Below are 26,207 nucleotides of genomic sequence, written 5' to 3' on the forward strand. Positions count from 1 at the left end.
TTTGAGATGGAGTTTCACTCTTGTTGCCCAGGCTGGAGTGCAGTGGCATAGTCTCAGCTCACCGCAACCTCTGCCTCCTGGGTTGAAGTGATTCTCCTGCCTCAGCCTCCTGAGTAGCTGGGACTACAGGTGCATGCCACCACGCCCGTCTAATTTTTGTATTTTTAGTAGAGATGGGGTTTCTCCATGTTGGTCAGGCTGGTTTTGAACTCCCGACCTCAGGTGATCCGCCTGCCTTGGCCTCCCAAAGTGCTGGGATTATAGGCGTAAGCCACTTTGCCCAGCCCCTCTGTGCATTTTCTAAGAATGAACCTTGCCTTGCATGGTTATAATACACTGATCAACTCCACTAAATTTAGCATTGATATAATACTTCTAGGTACTCTTCTGGATTTCCATTTTGTCACCTAACTCAAACATGCCCTTTAGGGTATTTTCCCGCTGCAGCCAAGAATCCAGTCCAAGACCACATACTGCATCTAGTCATCATGCCTCTTTAATCTCCTTTAATCTGGAACCATTTGGAACCTTACTTTGTCTTTCATTACATTGACATTTTAAAATAATTAATGTAGGCTGGGTGCAGTGGCTCACACCTGTAATCCCAGCACTTTGGGTGGCCGAGGCGGGCGAATCATCTGAGGTCAGGAGTTCAAGACCAGCCTGGCCAACATGGTGAAACCCCGTCTCTACTAAAAATACAGAAATTAACTGGGTGCGGTGGTGGACACCTGTAATCTCAGCTACTCAGGAGGCTGAGGCAGGAGAATCGCTTAAACCTGGGAGGCGGAGGTTGCAGTGAGCCAAGACCATGCCATTGCACTCCAGCCTGGGTGACAAAAGTGAAATTCCATCTCAAAAAATAATAATAATAATTCATGTACCCCCCGCTTTTTAAAGATAAAATGTTCCTCATTTGGGGTTTGTCTGATGTTTCCTCATGATTACGTTAACGTTGCACATCTCTGAGCCGACTTTTAAATATAGTTGACTGTCCACGTCCGTGGGTTCTGCATCCTCCGATTCCACCAACCGCAGCTCAGAAATACTCAGGAAAAGAAAAAAAGTAACAATACAATGATTTTAAAAATACAAACAAAGATATGACAGAACACCTATTTACATAGCATTTCCTTTGTGTTAGATAGTATAAGCAATCTATAGGTGGTTTAAAGTGTATGGGAGGATTGCATGGGTTCTATGCAAAATGATGCCATTTTACATAAGGAACTTGAGCATCTGCAGATTTTGGTATCCAAGAGGGTCTTGGAGCCAGCCCCCACAGATACCAAGGGACAACTGTAGGTGACGTTGTGTCCTTCTCGGGTATCATATCCAGACGGGCAGTGTCCCTCGTCCCCTCATTGGTGGTAGTAGTTTTGATTGCCCAGTTGAGGGTGGTGTCCAGTGTCTCCTCTGGCGAGGCTTTTAAAACTTATTTATTCCATTTTTAAGAATGTTCCCCAGATACTTTAGGCAAATTAAGATGCAAAAAATAAAACGGCACTTTGGGAGGCCAAGGCTGGTGGATACCTGAGGTCAGGAGTTTGAGACCAGCCTGGCCAACATGGTGAAACTCCATCTCTACTAAAAAGACAAAACTTAGCCAGGCACGGTGTCGGGCGCCTGTAATCCCAGCTACTCGGAAGGCTAAGGCAGGAGAATCGCTTGAACCCAGGAGGTAGAGGTTGCAGTGGGCCGAGGCTGTGCCACTGCACTCCAGCCTGGGCAACAGAGTGAGACTCAGTCTCAAAATAAAAAGGAAAAAAGAAGTAAAACAGTCTTACCTTTTCACTGTAATTGGGTTTCCATGATGTGCCTTCTTATTCCTGTTGGTATTGGAGGAACAGTGTCTCCTGTGATTCAGGAGGTCCCTCAGGAGGCTCCCCATCCTGAGGCATGGTTAGAGCCCACAGTGTGGAATGGCACAAACTGATGTCTGCTGTCGGATTCTTTCAGAACACGTATGACCGCTGCCCCATGGAGCTGGTCCGCTGCATCCGCCATATATTGTACAATGAGCAGAGATTGGTCCGAGAAGCCAACAATGTGAGTGTCCCATACGTGTGGGGAGGGCAGTCAGGAAGTCTCTTCTTACCCACCTCCCTCTGGACCCACCTTTGTCAAGGTGACTCAAGGTGCACTACTAGTGTCTCTTTAAAGAGAGCATCATCCTAACGGGCACAAAAGAAATAGGAGATGTGACTGAGTGCAGCCCAGCACTTTGGGAGGCTGAGGCAGGCACATTGCCTGAGCCCAGGAGTTCGAGAGCACCCTGGGTAACATGGTGAAACCCTGTCTCTAACAAAAATACAAAAAAAAAAATTAGCTGGGCACGGTGGCACATGCCTGTAGTCCTGACTGTTCGGAAAGCTGAAGTGGGAAGATCCTTTGAGCCCAGGAGGTAAGGGCTGCAGTGAGCCATGATCGTACCCCTGCACTCATGGGTGATGGAATGAGACCCTGTCTCAAAAAAAAGAGAAAAAGAAAAGAAATAGAAGATATGGTGTCGGATCTTAACTGATTTATAACCTTGATGAGATTGCAACCACAAAACAATATGAACAAGTGCAAAGTAATTCAACCTCAACTGAGTAATTTTTAGTAAAGGCATGCTCATATTCAGGTGAGAATACTTAGAAAAGACTTTTCCCTACCCCTGAATCAGGTGTGGAAGGAATTGTCTGACCAGGTCACTTACAGGGCTGGGTCCACAGAGACCTTGTTTATGCCTCCCCCATCACTTCATCCTGGGGTCTCCAGGATGCCTGTGAGAGGTCTGGCCTCTTCCATGGTGGAAGCAAATGATTCCATCATGAGAATATCTTGAGTGAGGACACAGATGACGTGTGTTCACACGGCCCTCCTCCCCATGGCTTCCCTAATGCTTAATGCCGTCCTTGCATTGGGTCAGTGAGTGGAAGAGGAATCACTCCACCTCCTCATTAGTAGGAAAACCCACATGACACTGGAACAGGTTATGTTCTAGTCTCTCCAAAGGTAATTCAATGGACCCCGTTTAGGATACTCTGGTGGAGGTCAGATCTGAAATGGAAGCTTCTCCCATGCTTTGTGATCTGAACCGTGATCTGTCCGCTCCCCTGTTTCTCACTTTTCCCACTCCACCCTGTGTCTCACAGATGACGTTTGCTATTCCTCCCGACTCAAAATTTACCTTTTGGGGTCTTAGCCCAGTTGCAGGAGCTGGCATAGGCTTTTCCTGGGGATTAAGGCCTCAGGCTTCCTCCCATTCCCACTACCTTGCACTGCCCCCCATCTGTTCCCAGGGTAGTTCTCCAGCTGGAAGCCTTGCTGACGCCATGTCCCAGAAACACCTCCAGATCAACCAGACGTTTGAGGAGCTGCGACTGGTCACGCAGGACACAGAGAATGAGCTGAAGAAGCTGCAGCAGACTCAGGAGTACTTCATCATCCAGTACCAGGAGAGCCTGAGGATCCAAGGTGAGGTGCAGTGGAGGCACAGTGTGCATCCTGAGGGTGGGCGTGGGGACTGGAAAGCAGCTCCAGTGGGGTTGGGAGAAAGCCCATTTTCCATTCGGAGGCAGCAACCTTTCTCTGAGTAGCAGGGATTTATTTGCATTGAAGACAGTACTGAGAGGATGAGATTTAGGAAGGGGAGATGGCAGGGCGCCTGCCCTTGAGTGCGTGTCTTGCTCAGGTCCCCACATCCAGGAAGCTTCTGAGCCGCCACGGAAGACATTTCCTCTTTTGAGAAGGAGCTCACAGTCTAAATAAACACTAGCAGGCAATACTTTTGTATATAGTAGGCATATTGTAAGTGGAGCGTTACTGAAATGATAAATAGAAATTATATAATTACATGTTTAAAAAATTTTCTGGCTGGGCACAGTGGCTCACGCCTGTAATCCCAGCACTTTGGGAGGGTGAGGCGGGTGGATCACCTGAGGTCAGGAGTTTGAGACCAGCCTAGCCAACATGGTGAAATTCTATCTCTACTAAAAATACAAAATTAACTGGGCATGGTGGCACATGCATGTAATCCCAGCTACTTGGGAGGCTGAGGCACGAGAATCTCTTGAACCCGGGAGGCGGAGGTTGCAGTGAGCGAAGATATCACCATTGCACTCCAGCCTGGGTAAAAAGAGCAGAACTCTGTCTCAAAAAAAAAAAAAAAATTATAAGCTGGGAGTGGTTTTGCACACCTGCAATCCTGGTGCTTTGGGAGGCCAAGGCAGGAGGATCACTTGAGGCCAGTAGTTTCAGACTAGCTTAGGCAACATAGTAAGACCCTATCTCTAAGGAGGAAAAGAAACCTTTCTAAGCAGGGACGTGTAAGTACTAAGGACCTGTATTTGTAGTAACTGATTTCTAATGTTCTGTGCAGTTATTCACAAAGGTCTTCCTGGAATAGAGTACACTTAACGCCCCTTAGGTAGCCCTTATGGACAAAGCTCCCCTAGCCTGGTATAAATCCTGCTTAGTACTTAGAGCACAAAGAGCTTCAGTTTTTGGTGAGGCTGTGGAGCCCCACCAGCGCCCCCTCTTGACCCTGTAGCAATTTGGCAGTTTGAGCTTTAATAGTTTCCTCTCTATGCTTCCGTGCCCAGCTCAGTCTCAGAGAAGCTTTGGCTCAACCACCCAGCCCCTCCAAACACACACACACACAGCACACACACACAGCACACATCCACACCACACACACACCACACACATCACACACACAAACCCACGCACACAGCACACACCCCCACAGCACATCATATACAGCGCACACAGCACACACACAACACACACAGCACACACACACACCACACACATACACAGCACACTCACACCCCACAGACAAACAGCACACACACACACACTCACCACACACAGCACACACACACACCACACACACAGACACACAGCACACACACACACATATAGCACATGCTCCTCTAATTCCATGTATGTAGGTTCCATCTTATGTCTATAGTGATATTATTTATTTACTCTTTGTCTTCTCCACTGGAACATAAATCTTGAAGAAGGGACTATATCTTTTATCTCTGTACCCTGAGGCCAGCACAATGCCTGAAACATAACAGTTATTGAGTAAAGGTTGATAGGATGATTCTAGCATGTCTTCCTTTTATCTGAACCCATCCTAGACTGGCCCTAGAAGAAGGGCAGCTCCTTCTGAGAATGGAAACAGAAGATTTGGGGCTGTTATTCCTACCCAAGTCCTTAGACTGTCGACAGTATTTCTGATCCCGTGCCTGACTTTTCTGTTTCCTGTGCGTGGTGGTGGATTAGGTTTGGATCCATCATGTAGTGTCTTCTCAGTCCCATTTGTCAAGTTCACTCAGCAGAAACACAGACTGTTGATCTGCTTTTGCCAGGGAAGGCTCAGCTACCTCCAGTGGAGTAGGGAAATTGCTTCCTGTCTCCCTGGCCTCCTTCCCAAAAGCTTCTGCACATTTCCAGGAGAGACCTAATTGGGCCCCTTGCATAGGAAGGCTGGGCCCAGGTGTTGGAATCACCACCACCCTCCCTGTGGCTGGGCAGGATTCCTGAGGTGGCCATGCAGACGCCTCGGATCTGTCCGTGCCTGGATGATCCTCTTCCTGCTTGATACCTGCAGTGAGATTGGAGCCATATTTCTGAGTTCTAGCTCTGGGCTGTTCCTGGCTACATAGAGTTGCTTTTGTCTGTCCCAGCTTGTGCATCCCATGGGACAGGGCTGGGATCAGGGTGACATGACCCTCAGGGGCCAGCCAGGAACTCGACTGAGACATGCTGATGCACGCATCTTCTGACTCAGCTCAAGCAAGGATGCTGGGCTGTTGAGAAGGTGATGGGAAGGGATTAATAGTCCCAGCGTGGTGGAGAGGGTCTGTTGTTGGGAGGGTGGGGTGGGTCTGCTGGTGGTGGCTGTAACTGTGGACATGTCTAGTTTCTTAGGCTGGGTTATTGATACACAGGTGCTCCTGTGTTCCATGTTCCCTGTGTCTTACCTATTTCATAGTAATTTTTAAAAGGTAGTGAGGCCTGATTTACTCCCTGTCCCACCATCAATGACTCCTCACAGATGGTGTGGAGAGAAGCCACCTCCCTCCGGCCTCCCTTTCCTGAGAGAATCTTGGTGGCTCTGCATCCCTAGTGGCCCTGGACACGCTCTCCTCTGCTGTCTGTCTGTCTGTCTCCCCTGGTTGGTCGGCTGGGCTCACAGTGAGCCAACCTGGACAAACATGCTGGGCCCCTTCCAGCCCCTCGAGAATCTCATCCTCCCCTGACGGGGGACAGCTGTGCTCAGGGACAAGACACAGCCACCGGGGCCGGGGGCCCCTGAGGAGGCCTTGCTGCGGGAGGGATGGGGCCGAGCAACTGCTTGTCTCTGTCACCTCTTCTCTCTGTCCTGTTCCCCATTAACCAAGAAGGACGAACCTCACACAGAGCTCACCCATGCCAGGAAGCTTTCTGGCATCTTCCATGTCCTCACGTATTTAATCTTCAAGCGCCCCACTGAGGCAGGTGCCAAGAATCTCCTGTTTTACATGTGGGGAAGCCAAGGCACAGAAAGGAAAGCGATTTCCCCAGGTTCACCCACAGTCAAGGGCATGGACACACTTGCACCCCAGACAGCCTAGACCCATTCCAGGCTGTGAGAAGAGGGCTGGCAGCTCTGTGGGGCAGGCGGGCAGGAGACAGGCAGGCCTCTTCCCCAGCTGCCTCAGCATCCGTGTGCCCCCAGAGGGGACGCTCAGAGTCAGGAGGCTGGCGAGCAGGGCCCACAGGCACCTCCTGAGGCGCCCATTCATCTTGCCCCCCGTGTCTGTCAGGAACCCCGACTTGCCCTTCATGCAGTATCTGAGCCTGGGAGGGTCTTGCTCCAGAACGGGTGAGTGCGCTTCCCTGGGCCTCCTGTTGGACACTGGGAGGTGACGGTCATGGTTTCCTATCCCTTCCTCTAGCTCAGTTTGGCCCGCTGGCCCAGCTGAGCCCCCAGGAGCGTCTGAGCCGGGAGACAGCCCTCCAGCAGAAGCAGGTGTCTCTGGAGGCGTGGCTGCAGCGCGAGGCACAGACGCTGCAGCAGTACCGCGTGGTGAGTGGGGTCCTGGCCCTCTCCTGGGTGTGGGTGCCATGAAGTCAGTCTCTGGGGACCTGAGGGAGGACTGGGGCTCAGATGAGAGCAGAACCTGGGAGGGCAGGAGGCATATTTTTCTGGGAGCCATGCAAGGCAGAGCAGCTTGGGGAGAGGAAATGGCCTGGGCCCTGCTCTGCCATTGCCCAGCAAGGCCCTGCAGTGTTCTCTGGGAGCCCAGAAGGGGCTGCTCTCCTCCCTTCCCTCAGGAGCTGGCCGAGAAGCACCAGAAGACCCTGCAGCTGCTGCGGAAGCAGCAGACCATCATCCTAGATGACGAGCTGATCCAGTGGAAGCGGCGGCAGCAGCTGGCCGGGAACGGCGGGCCCCCCGAGGGCAGCCTGGACGTGCTACAGTCCTGGTAATGGTGTGGGGCGGCCAGAGGGCAGGGCAGGAGGGGCTGGTGGGGACCCTAGCTGCTTCTGCCTCCTGTGCTGGCTCCTGCAGCAGGCCCCCTCCATCCTGGGACAGCTCTTGTTTCTCCAGGGGGCCTGGTTCCTGAATCAGACTTTGGTCCCCCATCCTGTGCACCTCCCCCAGGAAGGGGGCTGCTGTCCTTGGGGGTGGGAGAGAGCTCGGGTGTGTGGGGTGATGCTCGGGCTGTTTGGGCCTAGTCAGGGTCGCCCCTCCTGTGTACGTTTCTAATTCTGGGAGGCAGGGAGCTCTGCTCTTCCCATGGGTGGGAGGTGTGGTGAAAGCACAGAGCCTTCCTGGGGGAGGGGGAGCTGTGTCTTGGGGCCTGGCGTCTGTGCGGAGAAGGCATTGTCCTCCTGTTGGCCTTGGGGCTCCCGTGCAGGTGTGAGAAGTTGGCCGAGATCATCTGGCAGAACCGGCAGCAGATCCGCAGGGCTGAGCACCTCTGCCAGCAGCTGCCCATCCCTGGCCCAGTGGAGGAGATGCTGGCTGAGGTCAACGCCACCATCACGGACATCATCTCAGCCCTGGTGACCAGGTGACTGCTGCCTGTTGGCCATGCCCAGGAGCTTGGGGCAGCTCCAGACTGCGTGTGGGGGGCCACAGGTGCTTTCCAGACCAGCAGATCCGCTTCGTGCCTCTCATCCCTCCCCACTCCGTCTCCAGTTGCTGTGGCTGCTGGGTGCCGCCCTTGCCCGGTTTCTCCTGTGGACACTGCAAGATATGCCCTTGGGCCGCAGCCCATGCCGGCTGCTGTGTTATCTCACTCCCCTCTCCATCTTCTCCCCGGACTCTCACGGCTTCCCCGGGAACAGAGGCTGTGCCCGTGCTCTTCACCTCCTGAGCCCCGCGGGAGGCAGCCCCACCCCCACCACAGGAGGACTGAGAGTCCCTTTCCCCTGCGCCAACCCCTCATCGTACATCTGTCCCTGTGTCCCCTGCAGCACATTCATCATTGAGAAGCAGCCTCCTCAGGTCCTGAAGACCCAGACCAAGTTTGCAGCCACCGTGCGCCTGCTGGTGGGCGGGAAGCTGAACGTGCACATGAACCCGCCCCAGGTGAAGGCCACCATCATCAGTGAGCAGCAGGCCAAGTCTCTGCTCAAGAACGAGAACACCCGCAAGTAATTGTGCAGCTTCTTCTCATTCCCTGCTACTTGTCTCGTGTCCTGGCAACAGGATAAAAAAGAATTCTGCCTCCTGTGTCAGATCCCTGTTTGCCCTTCTGGCCTCTTCTGGGCATAAGCAAAGGAACATAAAGAAGTTCTTGGGCGCGGTGGCTCACGCCTGTAATCCCAGGACTTTAGGAGGCTGAGGCAGAAAGATCACCTGAGGTCAGGAGTTCAAGACCAGTATGACCAACATGGTGAAACCCCGTCTCTACTAAAAATACAAAAATTTAGCCAGGCATGGTGGTGGGCGCCTGTAATCCCAGCTACTCGAGAGACTGAGGCAGGGGAATCCCTTGAACCTGGGAGGCAGAGATTGCAATGAGCCGAGATCACACCATTGCACTCCAGCCTGGGCAACAAGAGCAAAACTCCGTCTCAAAAAAAAAAAAAAAAAAAAAAAAACAGAAAAGTTCTCCTAGGAACTGTTTTCTGTGAAGATAGTTTGATCTTGTTTCATTTTGTAGAGATACGTCCGAGAACCTTACATGTATATGTTATGTAGCTAACATTGCCTCTAAATGACGTACATTTTTAGCAAACTTCTCTATTTCCTGCTACCCCAAATTATATTATTTACTCCGCATGTCCTGAGACCCTGGCATGGGTTTGGAGCTGGTCTCTCTCTGATTTGCAGTGATTACAGTGGCGAGATCTTGAACAACTGCTGTGTCATGGAGTACCACCAAGCCACAGGCACTCTTAGTGCCCACTTCAGGAATATGGTGAGGGTGGAAGAAGGGGAAGAATGAATTTTTCCCTGTTCTTTGAGGAGAACAACTTTCATCTGACGTTTCATCTTGTATTTCTCCTTTGCAGTCCCTGAAACGAATTAAGAGGTCAGACCGTCGTGGGGCAGAGTCAGTGACAGAAGAAAAATTTACAATCCTGTTTGAATCCCAGTTCAGTGTTGGTGGAAATGAGCTGGTTTTTCAAGTCAAGGTAAAGCCTTCCCTAAGCTCTGTGTGTGTGTGTGTGTGTGTGCGCGCGTGTGTGTGTGCGTGTGTGTGGTGTACTTTATGTTACAAAATAATTCTTTTTATCACATAGCATCTTCTTTTTGACTATTGGTAAACTGAAAACAGACTGACCTCACCCTGAGAACTGTATCACTTAGATTCTCTTAAGATATGAACAAAGCCTGAGCACAGTGGCTCATGCCTATAATCCCAGCACTTTGGAAGGCTGAGGCAGGCAGGTCACTTGAGGTCAGGAGTTCAAGACCAGCGTGGCTAACACAGTGAAACCCCATCTCTACTAAAAAGTACAAAAGTTAGCCAGGCTTGATGGCACATGCCTATAATCCCAGCTACTTAGGAGAATCACTTGAACCTGGGAGGCTGAGGTTGCAATGAACCGAGATTGTGCCACTGCACTCCAACCTGGGCAAAAGAGTGAGACCCTGTCTTAAAAAAAAAAAAAAAAAAAAAAAAAGACATGAACAAACAAGGCCCAGTGCAGTGGCTCACATCTGTAATCCTAACACTTTGGGAGGCCAAGGCAGGAGGTTTGCTTGAATTCAGGAATTCCAGACCAGCCTGGGCAACATAGTGAGACCCCATCTTGACAAAAATAAATAAATAAATTAATAAAAATAAAAAATAGGCCAGGCGTGGTGGCTCAAACCTGTAATCCCAGCACTTTGGGAGGCTGAGGCGGGTGGATCACAAGGTCAGGGGTTTGAGACCACCCTGGCCAACATGGTGAAACCCCGTCTCTACAAAAAATACAAAAATAGCTGGATGTGGTGGTGTGTGCCTGTAATCCTAGCTACTCGGAAGGCTGAGGCAGGAGAATCACTTGAACCTGGGAAGCGGAGGTTGCAGTGAGCCTCGACTGTGCCATTGCACTCCAACCTGGGTGACAGAGCAAGATGCCGTCTCAAAAAATAAAAATAAAAAATAAAACATGAACAAACAATAATAAACTGAACTAGCTGGAGAGATAGACTACAAAATGGATTATGAGAAGCATTACTCAGGATGAATTTGAGTAAAGGTTGTGGTAAGTTTTAAATTTGTTATTTGTATTTTTTCCCAGAAATGTCTCCAATAGTCTCTTTTCTCTCTCCTGTTCTCCATGTAACTTTGAGAAACTTTATCCTTCAGAAATATCTAAGCAACATTGCTTGTAAAATATTTAAAATTTCTAAGATTGTGCCAGTGTGAAAAGTCATATTATTCCTGGGGCCATTTAGATTCTGTGTGTGAGAGAAACATTAACTGAAACTTGGAAAATAAAAGTGTTGTGATAATAAGAAAAAAAAAGCAGGGAAGGAGAAGAACTTGAGGCTCGTGGGCACTCAGCCTTCTCTTGTGTCTTTTTAGACCCTGTCCCTGCCAGTGGTGGTGATCGTTCATGGCAGCCAGGACAACAATGCGACAGCCACCGTTCTCTGGGACAATGCTTTTGCAGAGCCTGTGAGTGGATTTCTCGGGCATGTGGGTCCCCAAATCAATGCCAATGTCATGAATCTCATTCATGTATTATCCCTTTAAAAAGCATAGGAAAAGGCCGGGCACAGTGACTCACACCTGCAATCCCAGCATTTTGGGAGGCCGAGGCGGGTGGATCACCTGAGATCAGGAGTTCGAGACCAGCCTGGCCGACATGGCAAAACCGTTTCTATTAAAAAATACCAAAAAATTAGCTGGGCGTCGTGACACATGCCTGTAATCCCAGCTACTTGGGAGGCTGAGGCACAAGAATCACTTGAACCCGGCCGGGCGCGGTGGCTCAAGCCTGTAATCCTAGCACTTTGGGAGGCCGAGACGGGCGGATCATGAGGTCAGGAGATCGAGACCATCCTGGCTAATACGGTGAAACCCCGTCTCTACTAAAAAATACAAAAAACTGGCCGGGCGACGAGGCGGGCGCCTGTAGTCCCAGCTACTCGGGAGCTGAGACAGGAGAATGGCGTGAACCCGGGAGGCGGAGCTTGCAGTGAGCTGAGAGCCGGCCACTGCACTCCAGCCTGTGCGGCAGAGCAAGACTCCATCTCAAAAAAAAAAAAAAGAATCACTTGAACCCGACCAGCAGAGATTTCAGTGAACCAAGATCACACCACTGCACTCCAGCCTGGGTGACAGAGCAAGACTCCATCTCAATTAAACAACCAAAAAAAAAAAAAAAAAGGATAGGAAAAAAGCTGCTATTTTCTTTCTTTCTTTCTTTTTTTTTTTTTTTTTTTGAGACAGAGTCTCGCTCTATCGCCCAGGCTGGAGTGCAGTGGCCGGATCTCAGCTCACTGCAAGCTCCGCCTCCCGGGTTTACGCCATTCTCCTGCCTCAACCTCCCGAGTAGCTGGGACTACAGGCGCCCGCCACCTCGCCCGGCTAGTTTTTTGTATTTTTTAGTAGAGACGGGGGTTTCACGGTGTTAGCTAGGGTGGTCTCGATCTCCTGACCTCGTGATCCGCCCGTCTCGGCCTCCCAAAGTGCTGGGATTACAGGCTTGAGCCACCGCGCCCGGCCAAGATGCTATTTTCTTTAGTGGGAGGCAGAATAGAAAGAATGTGGAAAGTGGAAAGAACATGGGCTTGACATCGGGCCAGGGTTTGAACTGAGACTCCACCATTTCCTCACTCCATGAACACACGGGCAGTTCACTTTACCTCTCTGAGCCTGAGCTTCCAGCAGGTGTCTGCAGCACAGGGATACTCTTGCTCCACAGCATTGTTAGGAAGATTAAATTAGATAACATAGAAAATGCTTGCCACACAGTCAGTACCCAGTCAATATTATTTCGAATCCTTGGGTGAAACTATGAATGGGATTTGGGACTCCCAGGTTCACTCCAGAAGTTAGATGTCTCGAGAGGCTTACTTTAGCATAGAAGTTGCTTCATATCCTCTTCCTTTTGATAAATGAAGATGCTATTAAATGTCTTTTCCAAATTTTAGTTTCTGTGATTCATTCCAGGTCTCATGAAGAATGAGATGCTTTGTATCAAGGAAGATGTAATTTGGTGGATTTATGCCCCCAAACGTTATCTGAATCCCGCTAGCCTGCTGCTCGATGAGCATTTTAAAGATCTCATAGGCTGGGTGCGGTGGCTCACGCCTGTAATCCTAGCACCCCAGGAGGCCAAGGCAGGCAGATCCCTTGAGCTCCAGACTAGCCTAGGCAACATGGCAAAATCCGTCTCTACAAAAAATACCAAAAAATTACCCGGGCGTGGTACACCAGCCTGTAGTCCCAGCTACTTGGGGGGCTGAGGCCAGGAGGATCGCTTGAGCCCACGAGGTCTAGGCTGCAGTGAGCCAAGATTGCGCCACTGTACTCCAGCCTGGGTGACAAAGCGACACCCTGTCTCAAATAAAAAAAAATTTTTTAGGCCGGGCGCGGTGGCTCAAGCCTGTAATCCCAGCACTTTGGGAGGCCGAGACGGGCGGATCACAAGGTCAGGAGATCGAGACCATCCTGGCTAACACAGTGAAACCCCGTCTCTACTAAAAATACAAAAAACTAGCCGGGCGAGGTGGCGGGCGCCTGTAGTCCCAGCTACTCGGGAGGCTGAGGCAGGAGAATGGCGTGAACCCGGGAGGCGGAGCTTGCAGTGAGCTGAGATCTGGCCACTGCACTCCAGCCCGGGCGACAGAGCAAGACTCCATCTCAAAAAAAAAAAAAAAAAAAAAAATTTTTTTAGTAGACAAAGGTCATTTGTTACATGTTTCCAGTAGAGATTAGCCCGTAAAAGCATGATAAAAGGGTTATCATTTGGGACATAAGAGTATGTCCTTCTCTAAGTATATCCAACAAACCTTGATTATATTTTGTTTTGTGGCTGTTAGAATATAGGATTTGACTGTTAGTTCAGCAGCTCATTTACAGAACAGCATGGATAGCATGGGGTACCTTCCAGTTGTGTGTTAAGAAGGTGAAACGGAACCTTCTGGCTCATGTGAAGAGGCTTATGTTTCCAACAGTCCTCTTTAGAGAAAAAGTATTTTACTGCAAAGGTGAGATTTTTTAAAAGAGATTCTACCATGCTTCACTTACAAACTCTGAATTAGAAGCTCCTGTTTGAAACTGCTGCCTCTTGTCCTTATAAGCCTACTGGATAAGATTGTTACATCTCTCATTTCCTTCCCTGCCTGTCCACAGATCTCGCTCTTTGTGTACCTTTGGCATCTCCTGCACCATGTAATTACTGAAGTATCCTGTCTAAATAAATAAGCATTTTTAACATTCTCAGCTATGTTAATGACTACTTACATCTTATGCTATTTTTTTTTTTTAATTTTTTGAGACGGAGTCTTGCTCTGTCACCCAGGCTGGAGTACAGTGGCATTATCTCAGGTCACTGCAGCTTCTGCCTTCTGGGTTCAAGCGATTCTCCTGCCTCGGCCTCCTGAGAAGCTGGGATTACAGGTGCATGCCACCACATCCAGTTAGTTTTATGTTTTCAGTAGAGCCCAGGTCTCACCATGTTGGCCAGGCTGGTCTCGAATTCTTGACCTCAAGTGATCCACCCACCTCAGCCTTTCAAAGTGCCGGGATTACAGGCATGAGCCACTGCACCCAGCTGACCTTATGTTATGTTAAAATAAAGACTTGCAGCTGGGCACGGTGGCTTACACCTGTAATCCCAGCACTTTGGGAGGCCAAGGCGGGTGGATCATTTGAGGTCAGGAATTCGAGACCAGCTTGGCCAACATGGTGAGACTCTCATCTCTACTAAAAATACAAAAATTAGCTGGGCATGGTGATGCATGCCTGTAATCTCACCTACTCGGGAGGCTGAGGCAGGAGAATCACTTGAACCTGGGAGGCAGAGGTTGTAGTGACCCGAGATAGTGCCACTACACTCCAGCCTGGGCAACACAGTGAGACTCCATCTCAAAAAACTAAAAAATAAAAAATAAAGACTTGTGGCCAGGCACAGTGGTTTATGCCTGCAATCCCAGCAGTTTGGGAGACCAAGGCAAGCGGATCTTTTGAACCCAGGAATTTGAGGCCAGCCTTGTCAACATGGCAAAACCCTGTCTCTACAAAACACACAAAAATTAGCCAGGCATGGTGGTACACGCCTGTAGTCCCAGCTGTTGGGGAGGCTAAAGTAGGAAAATTGCTTGAGCCGAGGAGGCAGAGGTTGCAATGAGCCAAGCATTGGGCCACTGCACTCCAGCCTGGATGACAGAGCGAGATCTTACCTAAAAAATAAAATAAAATACTTGTGGAAATTGATTCCTCAGATGTATTTGCCTATGTGTCCTATGGGTCAAATAACATAAGAACATTGCAGCATTGTTAGTTAATAGCTAAAGATGAGGCTGTAACACTGATGCCCATCTATGGGGGTCTGGCGAAATTTCTTTATGTGCTGATATGAGGTCTCCCAGATAGAGGATTAAGTGAAAAGAGGAAAATGCAGAACATGTGGATTTTGTGCTACCATTTATGAAGAAAAGGAAAAAGATATGTCATTGCTGGCATGCATAGAATATCTTTGGTGGGATACACAAGAAACTGTTAGGTGCCTTTTTTTTTTTTTTTTTTGAGACGGAGTTTCGCTCTGTCACCCAGGCTGGAGTGCAGTGGCCGGATCTCTGCTCACTGCAAGCTCTACCTCCCGGGTTTACGCCATTCTCCTGCCTCAGCCTCCCAAGTAGCTGGGACTACAGGCGCCCGCCACCTCGCCCGGCTAGTTTTTTTGTATTTTTTAGTAGAGACGGGGTTTCACCGTGTTAGCCAGGATGGTCTCGATCTCCTGACCTCGTGATCCGCCCGTCTCGGCCTCCCAAAGTGCTGGGATTACAGGCTTGAGCCACCGCGCCCGGCCTGTTAGGTGCCTTTAAAGAAAAGAACTGTGTTGCTGGGAGACAGGGATAGGGAGTGACTTCACTGTATAGCCATCTATGCTTTTTGAATTTTAAATCATGTGAAAATGACCTATTGAAAAAAGGTTTATAACAAAATAAAATGGAGTACTGTGGTCGAACGGGTTGAAAAGCAGTTTATTAAAAGTTAATGTTCTGGCCGGGCGCGGTGGCTCAAGCCTGTAATCCCAGCACTTTGGGAGGCCGAGACGGGCGGATCACGAGGTCAGGAGATCGAGACCATCCTGGCTAACACGGTGAAACCCCGTCTCTACTAAAAACTACAAAAAACTAGCCGGGCGATGTGGCGGCGCCTGTAGTCCCAGCTACTCGGGAGGCTGAGACAGGAGAATGGCGTGAACCCGGGAGGCGGAGCTTGCAGTGAGCTGAGATCCGGCCACAGCACTCCAGCCTGGGTGACAGAGCGAGACTCCATCTCAAAAAAAAAAAAATAAAAATTAAATAAAAAAAAAATAAATAAAGTTAATGTTCTAACCTATTTCTCAATAAATCCATCCAACTCAAAATTTCCACTCTTCCGTACCAAGTTGTTTTACTTTGAGCTAGAGTTCTTGGCAGAAGGAGTTGAGGGCAAGGATTCCACGTGTGTACACACATGCCGACATGTGTACACACATACGCACATACTCTCTCTGTTTGTACCTAGAGAACCAGTCTTTCAGATTTCTAAATTCCCAAGGTGTTTACAATCTAACAGCCGGACCTTGGTTATGTTTTGGTTGTGGCTGTTAAAACAAAGGATTTGACTGTTAGTTCAGCAGCTTATTTACAAAACAACATGGATAGCATGGTTACCTTCTAGTTGTATGTAAAGAAGGTGAACCGGAACCTTCTGAATTTCACAGAACTATGTACCCCGGCAGAGTCCGAATTTATCCTCAGGCCCTGCAAGACAAGTGTTTGTAACCACTCCCAGCCATCAGTGTTTTTCTTTTGTGGCTTGAGGGAATAAATCATGCAACTGTTTTCTCATCAGATTCTGGCCTCTCTCCCTCTCAGGGCAGGGTGCCATTTGCCGTGCCTGACAAAGTGCTGTGGCCACAGCTGTGTGAGGCGCTCAACATGAAATTCAAGGCCGAAGTGCAGAGCAACCGGGGCCTGACCAAGGAGAACCTTGTGTTCCTGGCGCAGAAACTGTTCAACAACAGCAGCAGCCACCTGGAGGACTACAGCGGCCTGTCTGTGTCCTGGTCCCAGTTCAACAGGGTAGGGGCCTGGCCACCAGCAGCTGTTAGATCTGTCCCTCCCAACTAGACATTCTCAGGAGTCTCCCTGCCCTGGGCCCTTATTCTTCATGTCTGTAATAAAATGTACCAAAAGTAATAGAAGCTTCTGACTAGATGGACAACTTGAGAGTTACCCAGGTCACGTGTAGAAAACGTCTACAGTTAATGCATTTTCTTCCTTTGTAAAGGAAATAGAGCAAAGCAGATGTTAACATAGCTCATGAGAAGCAAAGCTTTTGAGGGGATGCGAATGTATAATGCCAGATCAGGCTCCTATGGGACCCTCAACCCACACAAAGGGATGCTGATGAAAGAAACTTCTCCTCTAGCATCTGCTAATTCAGGTGTCACTTTGATTTTATTTTTATTTATTTATTTATTTTTGAGACAGAGTTTCACTCTTGTTGCCCAGGCTGGACTGCAATGGCAGCAATCTCGGCTCACCACAGCCTCCGCCTCCTGGGTTCAAGTGATTCTCCTGCCTCAGCCTCCCAAGTAGCTGGGATTACAGGCATGCGCCACCACACATGGCTAATTTTGTATTTTTAGTAGAGACGGGGTTTCTCCATGTTGGTCAGGCTGGTCTCGAACTCCCGACCTCAAGTGATCTGCCTGCCCCAGCCTCCCAAAGTGCTGGGATTACAGGCATGAGCCACTGCGCCTACCCTATTTATTTTTGTTTATTTATTTATTTTTGAGATGGTGGCTTGCTCTGTCACAAGGAGTGCAGTGGTGCGGTCTCGGCTCACTGCAACCTCCGTCTCCCAGATTCAAGCATTTCTGCCCCAGCCTCCTGAGTAGCTGGGATTACAGGCACCTGCCACAATGTCCAGCTAATTTTTGTGTTTTTAGTAGAGACAGGGTTTCACCATGTTGGCCAGGCTGGTCTCAAACTCCTGACCTCAAGTGATCTGCCTACCTCGGTCTCCCAAAGTGCTGGGATTACATGCATGAGCCACCACGCCCAGCATCACTTTGATTTTAATTTAACTTTTGTTTCTTTTTCTGCGCGCCCCCCCCACCCCCAAGGTATTTTAAATGTCCTTAATTTGGAGCCTAACAATGTGCATTTCTCAGAAGCGCCCAGGTGACAGTGATGCTGCTGGTCACAGACCACACATCAAAACTAGCAAGGGACGGGTCAGCCCAGCCTCAGGTGAAAGTGTCTATAGCAGGACCCCACTGGGTGCTGGTAACTGCAGTGTGGTATTTTCCCCTTCTTGCCTCTTTTCTTCTCCATGGGACCATTAGGTAAAACTCAGGTAGGTGGGGATATTTGTACACCTCTGACAAGGATAGATGTTTGTTTCCCATTTAATTTTTCCAATTAAATATGTGTATAATATTCCAGGTGTTACTCTTGTTTTCTTGTGTTCACTGTTGTATCTCCAACCAGGAGAATTTACCAGGACGGAATTACACTTTCTGGCAGTGGTTTGACGGTGTGATGGAAGTGTTAAAAAAACATCTCAAGCCTCATTGGAATGATGGGTGAGAATCATTATTCTTAAGGCATCAACAGAGTCTGAAGGTCTTCTTTCTGGCATCATAAGTCACACTCTGCTTCTGTCCTTTGTCCTTGGTGATCCAGGGCCATTTTGGGGTTTGTAAACAAGCAACAGGCCCATGACCTACTCATTAACAAGCCAGATGGGACCTTCCTGCTGAGATTCAGTGACTCAGAAATTGGCGGCATCACCATTGCTTGGAAGTTTGATTCTCGTGAGTGCCCCTCCCTTATGTCCAAAGTTTGCTGCTTTTGTTACAAAATTATTTTAACAAATAATTTAGTGGGTACTTACTATTTATTGGGGTCAGTACTAATTAGGGGAAACACAAATGTATAGCCATGACATACTTTTAATAAAGCAGCCTATGAAAAATACTAATATGGGAAAAACAATGACTAATTTGGTTATACATGAAAGTTAAACCGTGACATGGCTACCTGTGATACAAGAGTCTGTGCAGAATCTCAGTTGCTTCCCTCTTAAAATGTTTGCCTTATTGTATTACTCTGCATAAAGCTTATTTCAGTGAAGAATTACTTTGATGATTTGGAGTTTTTACAGTAGTAAAAATATTCCTTTTAACATACGGATATTGCCATCAATCATTCTACCCAAGATGTTAGTTCTTTTCTTTTTTTGAAACAGGGTCTCACTCTTTTGCCTGGGCGGGAGTGCAGTGGCACAAACATGGCTCACTGTAGCCTCGACCTCCTGGCCTCAAGCAATCCTCCTGCCTTAGCCTCCTGATTAGCTGGGACCACAGACACGCACCACCACACAAATTAGACCACAATCTAATTTTTAAATTGTTTGTATGTTGCCCAGGGTGGTCTCAAACTCCTGGGCTCAAACAATCCTCTGCTTCGGCCTCCCAAAGTATTGGAATTACGGGCGTGAGCCACTGCACCAGGCCATCAGGAATGTTAGTTCTCACCTCTGACCCTCACAGTAAGGGTAGCTTGCTAGTTCGTTTTCTGTGAATTAAAGTTTTTAATAACTTTTGGCTGGGTACGGTGGCTCATGCCTGTAATCCCAGCACTTTGGGAGCCTCAGGCAGGAGGATCTCTTGAGGCCATGAGTTTAAGACCAGCCTGGACAACATAGCAAGCCCCTGTCTCTAAGTAAATAAATAAATAAGTTAATTAGCTGGGCATGGTGGTGCTCATGGTGTGCGCCTGTAGTCCCAACTACTCTGGAGGGTGAGGCGAGATGATCACTTGACCCCAGGAGTTCAAGGTTACAGTGAGTCATGATCACATTACTGTACTCCAGCCTGGGCAACAGAGTAAGACCCTGTCTCTTAAACAAACAAACAAAAAGGCTGGGCATGGTGGCTCACACCTGTAATCCCAGCACTTTGGGAGGCCAGGGCGGGTGGATCATGAGGTCAGGAGATGGAGACCATCCTGGCTAACACGGTGAAACCCCGTCTCTACTAAAAATACAAAAAAATTAGCCGGGTGTGGTGGTGGGCACCTGTAGTCCCAGCTACTTGGGAAGCTGAGGCAGGAGAATGGCATGAACCCAGAAGGCAGAGCTTGCAGTGAGCCGAGATGGCGCCACTGCACTCCAGCCTGGGCAACAGAGCAAGACTAAATCTCAAAAAAAAAAAAAAAAAAAAAAATCACTTTTAATAGCTCTTATGCTTTCTCTGGTTGTGGGCATGCTTCCTAGCTCTTATATATCTTTGTATGGGGAATCAGGGATCGGGGGTCAGTAAGAACTATTTCTTCTACTGAGGACCAGAATACTGTTTGAACTTGAAACATCTGAGATCATTGGATCTCTTGGGAAGTGATTGGTGTATTACCTGCTTATCTACCCATGGCTTTTATTTTTATTTTATTTTATTTTTTATTTTTTGAGATGGAGTCTGTCACCCAGGCTGGAGTGCAGTGTCATGATCTCAGCTCACTGCAACCTCCACCTCCCAGCTTCAAGCCATCCTCCCGCCTCAGCATAGTACCTGGGACTACGGATGAGCGCCACCACAATTGGCTGATTTTTGTATTTTTAGTAGAGATGGGGTTTCATCATGTTGGCCAGGCTGGTCTCAAACTCCTGACCTCAGGTGATCCACCTGTCTGGGCCTCCAAAAGTGTGGGATTACAGGTGTGAGCCACCATGCCTGGCCCCTACCCGTGGCTTTTAAAACTATTTCAGGCCGGGCCAACATAGTGAAACCCCATCTCTACTAAAAATACAAAATTAGCTGGGTGTGGTGGCACGTGCCTGTAATCCCAGCTACTTGGGAGGCTGAGGCAGGAGAATTGCTTGAACTGGGGAGTTGGAGGTTGCAGTGAGCCAAGATTGCGCTACTGCAGTCCAGCCTGGTAACAGAGTGAGACTCCGTCTCAAAATAAGTAAATACGTAAATAAATAAAAATATTTCATCTGTAACCCATGGTTATTTTTCAGTGGAGATTTTATTGGAGCCATTATAATGGCAAACTTGAATTTATAGTATGTTTGGGTTTTAAGATTTCCTATTCAGAAATCATGTTTAGAATGTGATTGTTCTGTTTATTGATCTAGAGGAAAGAATGTTTTGGAATCTGATGCCTTTTACCACCAGAGACTTCTCCATTCGGTCCCTAGCCGACCGCTTGGGAGACTTGAATTACCTTATCTACGTGTTTCCTGATCGGCCGAAAGATGAAGTATACTCCAAATACTACACACCAGTTCCCTGCGAGTCTGCTACTGGTAACAGTGTTCGCATTCTGATTTGATTTTGTGTGTGTGTGTGTGTGTGTGTGTGTGTGCCTGTGTGTGTGCGTGCGTGTGTTATCTCTCTTGCATGAAAACCCACACGATTACCATTCAGTGAGAGCAGTTTGAGCATTTTCCAGGGCAGATGTAAACCCTGGGCTGGATTCTTCAGTTGTACAAAAAACACATCTGCCACTAATCCCAAATATCAAATTGAAGAAAACATTCTTTTTTTTTTTTTTTTTTTTTTGAGACGGAGTCTTGCTCTGCCGCCCAGGCTGGAGTGCAGTGGCCGGCTCTCAGCTCACTGCAAGCTCCGCCTCCCAGGTTGACGCCATTCTCCTGTCTCAGCCTCCCGAGTAGCTGGGACTACAGGCGCCCGCCTCGTCGCCCGGCTGGTTTTTTGTATTTTTTAGTAGAGACGGGGTTTCACCGTATTAGCCAGGATGGTCTCGATCTCCTGACCTCGTGATCCGCCCGTCTCGGCCTCCCAAAGTGCTGGGATTACAGGCTTGAGCCACCGCGCCCGGCCCCGAAAACATTCTTTTTAATACAAGCTTAGATCAAACAAAATTAGAGAGGTAAAATTTTGTTTTTCATGACAGAGAGAGTTTTATTGCCTTCTGAGTTTAGAAGTATTACATATTTATTATAAAATTTTCAGAAGACGCATAAAGGCATGAAAAAGAAAACAGGCCGGGTACGGTGGGTCACGCCTGTAATCCCAGCACTTTGGGAGGCCAAGGCAGGCGGATCATTTGAGGTCAGGAGTTCCAGACCAGCCTGGCCAACATGGTGAAACCCCATCTCTACAAAAAATACAAAAATTAGGTGTGGTGGCGGGCACCTGTAATCGCAGCTACTCGGGAGACTGAGGCATGAGAATCACTTGAACCCGGGAGGTGGAGATTGCAGTGAGCTGAGACTATGCCACTGCACTCCAGCCTGGGCAATAGAGTGAGACTCAGGATCAAAAAAAAAAAGAAAGTTCGGCATGGTGGTTCACTCCTATAATCCCAGCACTTTGGGAGGCTGAAGCCAGGAGGTGGAGGTTGCAGTGAGCTGAGATCGTGCTATTGCACTCCAGCCTAGGCAACAAGAGTGAAACTCCGTCTCAAAAACAAAAACAAAAAAACAGATACCACACAACATCTCTCATCTAGAGATTAACCTCTATGGATGATTTAGTGACTATTTTTGCACTCTCTAAACAGATATGTATTATACATTGCATCACCTGATGTTTGAACTTCCTGTTTGGGGGTTAAATCTAGCAGCAGAATGAAGACCATAAACAAGGAAACATATATTCAGGCCAGGAGCAGTGGCTCATGCCTGTAATCCCAGCCTTTTGGGAGGCTGAGGCGGGTAGATCACCCAAGGTCAGGAGTTTGAAACCAGCCTGGCCAATGTGATGAAACCCCATCTCTACTAAAAATACAAAAAGTAGCTGGGTGTGGTGGCGGGCGCCTGTAATTCCAACTACTTGGGAGGCTGAGACAGGAGAATCGCTTGAACCAGGGAGGGGGAGGTTGCAGTGAGCCGAGATTGTGCCACTGCACTCCAGCTTGGGTAACAGAGTGAGACTCCATCTCAAAAACAAACAAACAAAACACAAATGTATTCATTTGGTGATGGGCGCTCTGAAGACAAAGCAAGGTAGAGGGATAGAGAAGTGGCAGGGAGGAGAATGGAGGTGTTATTTTACTAGAGTGGTCAAAGGGGGTTTCTCTGAGGACATGTTTTTTTTTGTTTTTGTTTTTGTTTTTGTTTTTGTTTTTGAGACAGGGTCTCACTTTGTTGCCCAGGCTGGAGTACATTGCTCACTGCAGTCTCCAACTGCTAGGCTCAAGGGATCCTCCCACCTGAGCCTCCCACATAGTTGAGACTACAGGCATGCACCACCAATTCTGGTTAATTATTTTATTTTTGTAGATCTGGGGTCTTGCTATGTTTCCCAGACTGGTCTCAAATTCCTGGGCTCAAGCAATGCTCCTTCCTCAGTCCCCCAAGGTTCTGGGATTATAGGCGTGAGTCTGTACCCAGCCAGGATGTGATTTTGAATAGACATAAATGAAGTGAGGAAGCTAGCCATACAAAGATCTAGAGAAAAAACATTCTATGCCGAGAGAACAAGTACAAAAATCCTGGGTTGAGAATGGGCATGTCTGGAAAGCCTCAGGAGGGCCAGGGAGGCTGGAGCCTGTTGAGCAGGGAAGATAAGTGGTAGGAGCTGAGGTCAGAGCACTCCAGCCTTGGAGTTCAGGGTAAAAGGTTGGGGTTTGGACCATACCATATATAATTTTTTGTGACTTTTTATTTTTTTCACTTGGAAATATATCCTATGTAGCTGGGCATGGTGGCTCATGCCTGTAATCCCAGCACTTTGGGAGGCCGAGGCAGGCAGATCACTTGAGGTCGAGAGTTCGAGACCAGCCTGACCAACATGGTGAAACCTCATCTCTACTAAAAAAAAATACAAAAATTAGCCAGGCGTGGTGGCAGACACCCGTAATCCCACTACTCAGGAGGCTGAGGCAAGAGAATCACTTGAACCCGGGAGGCGGAGGTTGCAGTGAGCTGAGATCACGCCACTGCACTCCAGCCTGAGAACAGAGCAAGACTGCCGCAAAAAATATATATATCCTGTGCAGAGTTACAGCTCAGTAAATGTAATCTTCCAACATCATTTTGATGATTGCCTACAATCCCATTGTATGGTTAGTTACATTGTTCGTTATTTAAGATACTTATAATTTGGGCTTGGGCACAGTGTCTCATGCCTGTAGGCCAAGGAAGGAGGATTGCTTGAGCGTAGGAGTTTGAGACCAGCCTGGGCAACATAGTGAGACTCAATATCTACAAAAAAATAAAAGTGAGCTGCGCTTGGTGGCACATGCCTGTAGTCCCAGCTACTCAGAAGGCAGAGGCTGGAGGATTGGTTGAGCCCAGGAATTAGAGGCTGCAATGAGCTATGATTGTGCCATTGCACTGTAGCATATGTGACAGAGTAAGATCCTGTTTCAGAAAAGAAAAGTCCTATTTCTGGCAGCATTTCTTTGGTTTTTAGCTTCTTAGCCAATCTATAAAATTGTCTATACACTGTAAAGCACCAAAAAACATGAGGTATTATGAAAAGGTCACTCCTGACACTGGAAGCCCTGGAAGAAGAAGATTCGGGTAATAAGCAATTGGTGAACCCTGCAGCATTTCACCCTCTTGGGCTACTTAAATGACAAGCTCTTTGTCCTGTAATCATAGTGGGATCGTCCTTGCCTAGTATAATTAACGTTGTACTGATTCCTGTATTCACATACCCAGAAACAAGACTTCATTCTCCCATGTCAGATATCACATTCTTACTACCTGCTTACCTGGATTTCCATAGTCAGCCTTCTGAAAAGGTAACTGGTCGACCAGATCATGTGCAGGTTTATCTGCTCATCTGCCACATCCCAGTGGGGATTCTGTGGGAAGCAAAGGACACATCGCATTCTTGGCACCAACATCGCTCACTGGGACTAGTGACATCAAAGTACCCCAAATGCGGAAGCACCAGGTGTGAAGAAGCGTGCACGTGCTGGGAAAAGTAGCCTTCCCTTTCCTGAAAGACTAGACATTCGTTAGAGGAACCTCAGACATCATCAGGTCAGATCAGTGGCTCTCCAGTGTCTAGGCCTTTCCATAGGATCCCTGACCAGTGTGTATGCACCTTCTGCTTGAAAACCTCCAATGATGGTCAGGCACTGTGGCTCACACCTGTAATCCCAGCACTTTGGGAGGCCAAATTGGTGGATCACTTGAGGTCAGGGGTTTGAGACCTGACCAATATGAAGAAACCCCATCTCTACCAAAAATACAAAAATTAGCTGGGCTTGGTGTCACGCACCTGTAATCCCAGCTACTCAGGAGACTGAAGCACGAGAATCGCTTGAACCCAGGAGGTGGAGGTTGCAGTGAGCTGAGATCGCACCACTGCACTGCAGCGTGGGCAACAGAGCGAGACTCTGTCAAAAAAGAAAAAAAAGAAAACTTCCAGTGACAAGGAAATCAGTCCTTCCTAAGATAAATCATTTCTTTTCTGGGCAGTTCTACTTAGAATATTCTCCCTACATGACTGAACATTTGTCCTCTTAGGACCTGTTCCTCCTGGTCCTGATTTTATCCCCTGGGTCAGGTAGAACAAATCCTGTCTACTCTGCTGCATCTTGGACTTTAAGCTTTTCAAGGTATTTTTTTTTTTAATTAGTACGCAATTAGTGCTTGACTTAGATTTGTATTGAAGTACATAGTTTCCGTGGTTTGAAGAATTTATTGAAACATCCAAGCCAATTTGGAAGATATCTTGAATTTCAGTTTTAGTGCTGACCTTCTCCTTTACCAGGTCTTCCTAACAGATTGAAATATTAAATGCTTGGCCAAGTGCAGTGGCTCACTCCTGTAATCCCAGCACTTTGCAGGGCCAAGGTGGGCAGATCACTTGAGGTCAGGAGTTAGAAAACAGCCTGGGCAACATGGTGGAACCCCGTCTCTACTAAAAATGCAAATATTAGCCAAAGTGTGGTGGTGCATCTGTAATCCAGCTACTCAGGAGGCTGAGGCATGAGAATCATTTGAACCTGGGAGGCAGAGGCTGCAGTGAGCCGAGATTGCACCACTGCAGTCCAGCCTGGGCGACAGAGCGAGACTGTTTCAAAAAACAAACACGAAAGAAATATTAAGGGCTTGTGTCATATCCTTAGATAAGTTAGGTGGCTGTGTTCTGTCCTAAGAAAAGATACGATTCATAAGGAAGATCAATCACATTTTTATTTCACTTGAGCACTTTGATTCACCACCTTCTCCCTTTGGCAGCTAAAGCCGTTGACGGATACGTGAAGCCACAGATCAAGCAAGTGGTCCCTGAGTAAGTGTCCAGGTGGCTCTGGCCCTCCGTCTGCCTCTTTCCTCCTATCCCAGACCCTGCCTCCTGCCCCTCATCCTGATCCTGGGCCCAGCTTTCTGCTCCCCCAGGAAACCTGTCTCAGCCCCGGGGAGGGACCTGGGCTTGGTCACGCTGTGCCAGTACCCGAGTGCCCACTCCTGTACCTGGAGCTCCAGGGCCAAGTGGGCACTTTGTCCTTCTACACCCTGAGAAAGACAGACATGCCCCTCGGTCCCCTCCCCCTCAGCTGCCCTGGCCTCCCCGGCAGCTGCCCTGGCCTCCCTGGCAGCTGCCCTGGCCTC

General features: G+C 48.3%; 1 protein-coding gene across 3 annotated transcripts in view; it reads left to right on the top strand.

The window, feature by feature from the left end:
- Nucleotides 1-26,207, top strand: part of LOC104680321 (signal transducer and activator of transcription 5B) — a 90,776-nt gene that overhangs the window by 61,314 nt on the left and 3,255 nt on the right. For all 3 annotated transcript variants that reach the window (XM_030924133.1, XM_030924132.1, XM_030924135.1), the window contains 14 exons: nucleotides 1,960-2,049; nucleotides 3,288-3,462; nucleotides 6,939-7,069; nucleotides 7,318-7,469; nucleotides 7,905-8,060; nucleotides 8,467-8,646; nucleotides 9,329-9,416; nucleotides 9,511-9,633; nucleotides 11,019-11,111; nucleotides 16,532-16,738; nucleotides 18,155-18,249; nucleotides 18,350-18,480; nucleotides 20,805-20,975; nucleotides 25,836-25,887. In XM_030924133.1, the coding sequence (XP_030779993.1) occupies nucleotides 1,960-2,049; nucleotides 3,288-3,462; nucleotides 6,939-7,069; nucleotides 7,318-7,469; nucleotides 7,905-8,060; nucleotides 8,467-8,646; nucleotides 9,329-9,416; nucleotides 9,511-9,633; nucleotides 11,019-11,111; nucleotides 16,532-16,738; nucleotides 18,155-18,249; nucleotides 18,350-18,480; nucleotides 20,805-20,975; nucleotides 25,836-25,887 (1,844 nt within the window). The remainder of the gene's footprint in view (nucleotides 1-1,959; nucleotides 2,050-3,287; nucleotides 3,463-6,938; nucleotides 7,070-7,317; nucleotides 7,470-7,904; nucleotides 8,061-8,466; nucleotides 8,647-9,328; nucleotides 9,417-9,510; nucleotides 9,634-11,018; nucleotides 11,112-16,531; nucleotides 16,739-18,154; nucleotides 18,250-18,349; nucleotides 18,481-20,804; nucleotides 20,976-25,835; nucleotides 25,888-26,207) is intronic.

The sequence above is a fragment of the Rhinopithecus roxellana genome, chromosome 19 (assembly GCF_007565055.1).
Source record: "Rhinopithecus roxellana isolate Shanxi Qingling chromosome 19, ASM756505v1, whole genome shotgun sequence".
In the NCBI taxonomy this organism is placed as follows: domain Eukaryota; kingdom Metazoa; phylum Chordata; class Mammalia; order Primates; family Cercopithecidae; genus Rhinopithecus; species Rhinopithecus roxellana.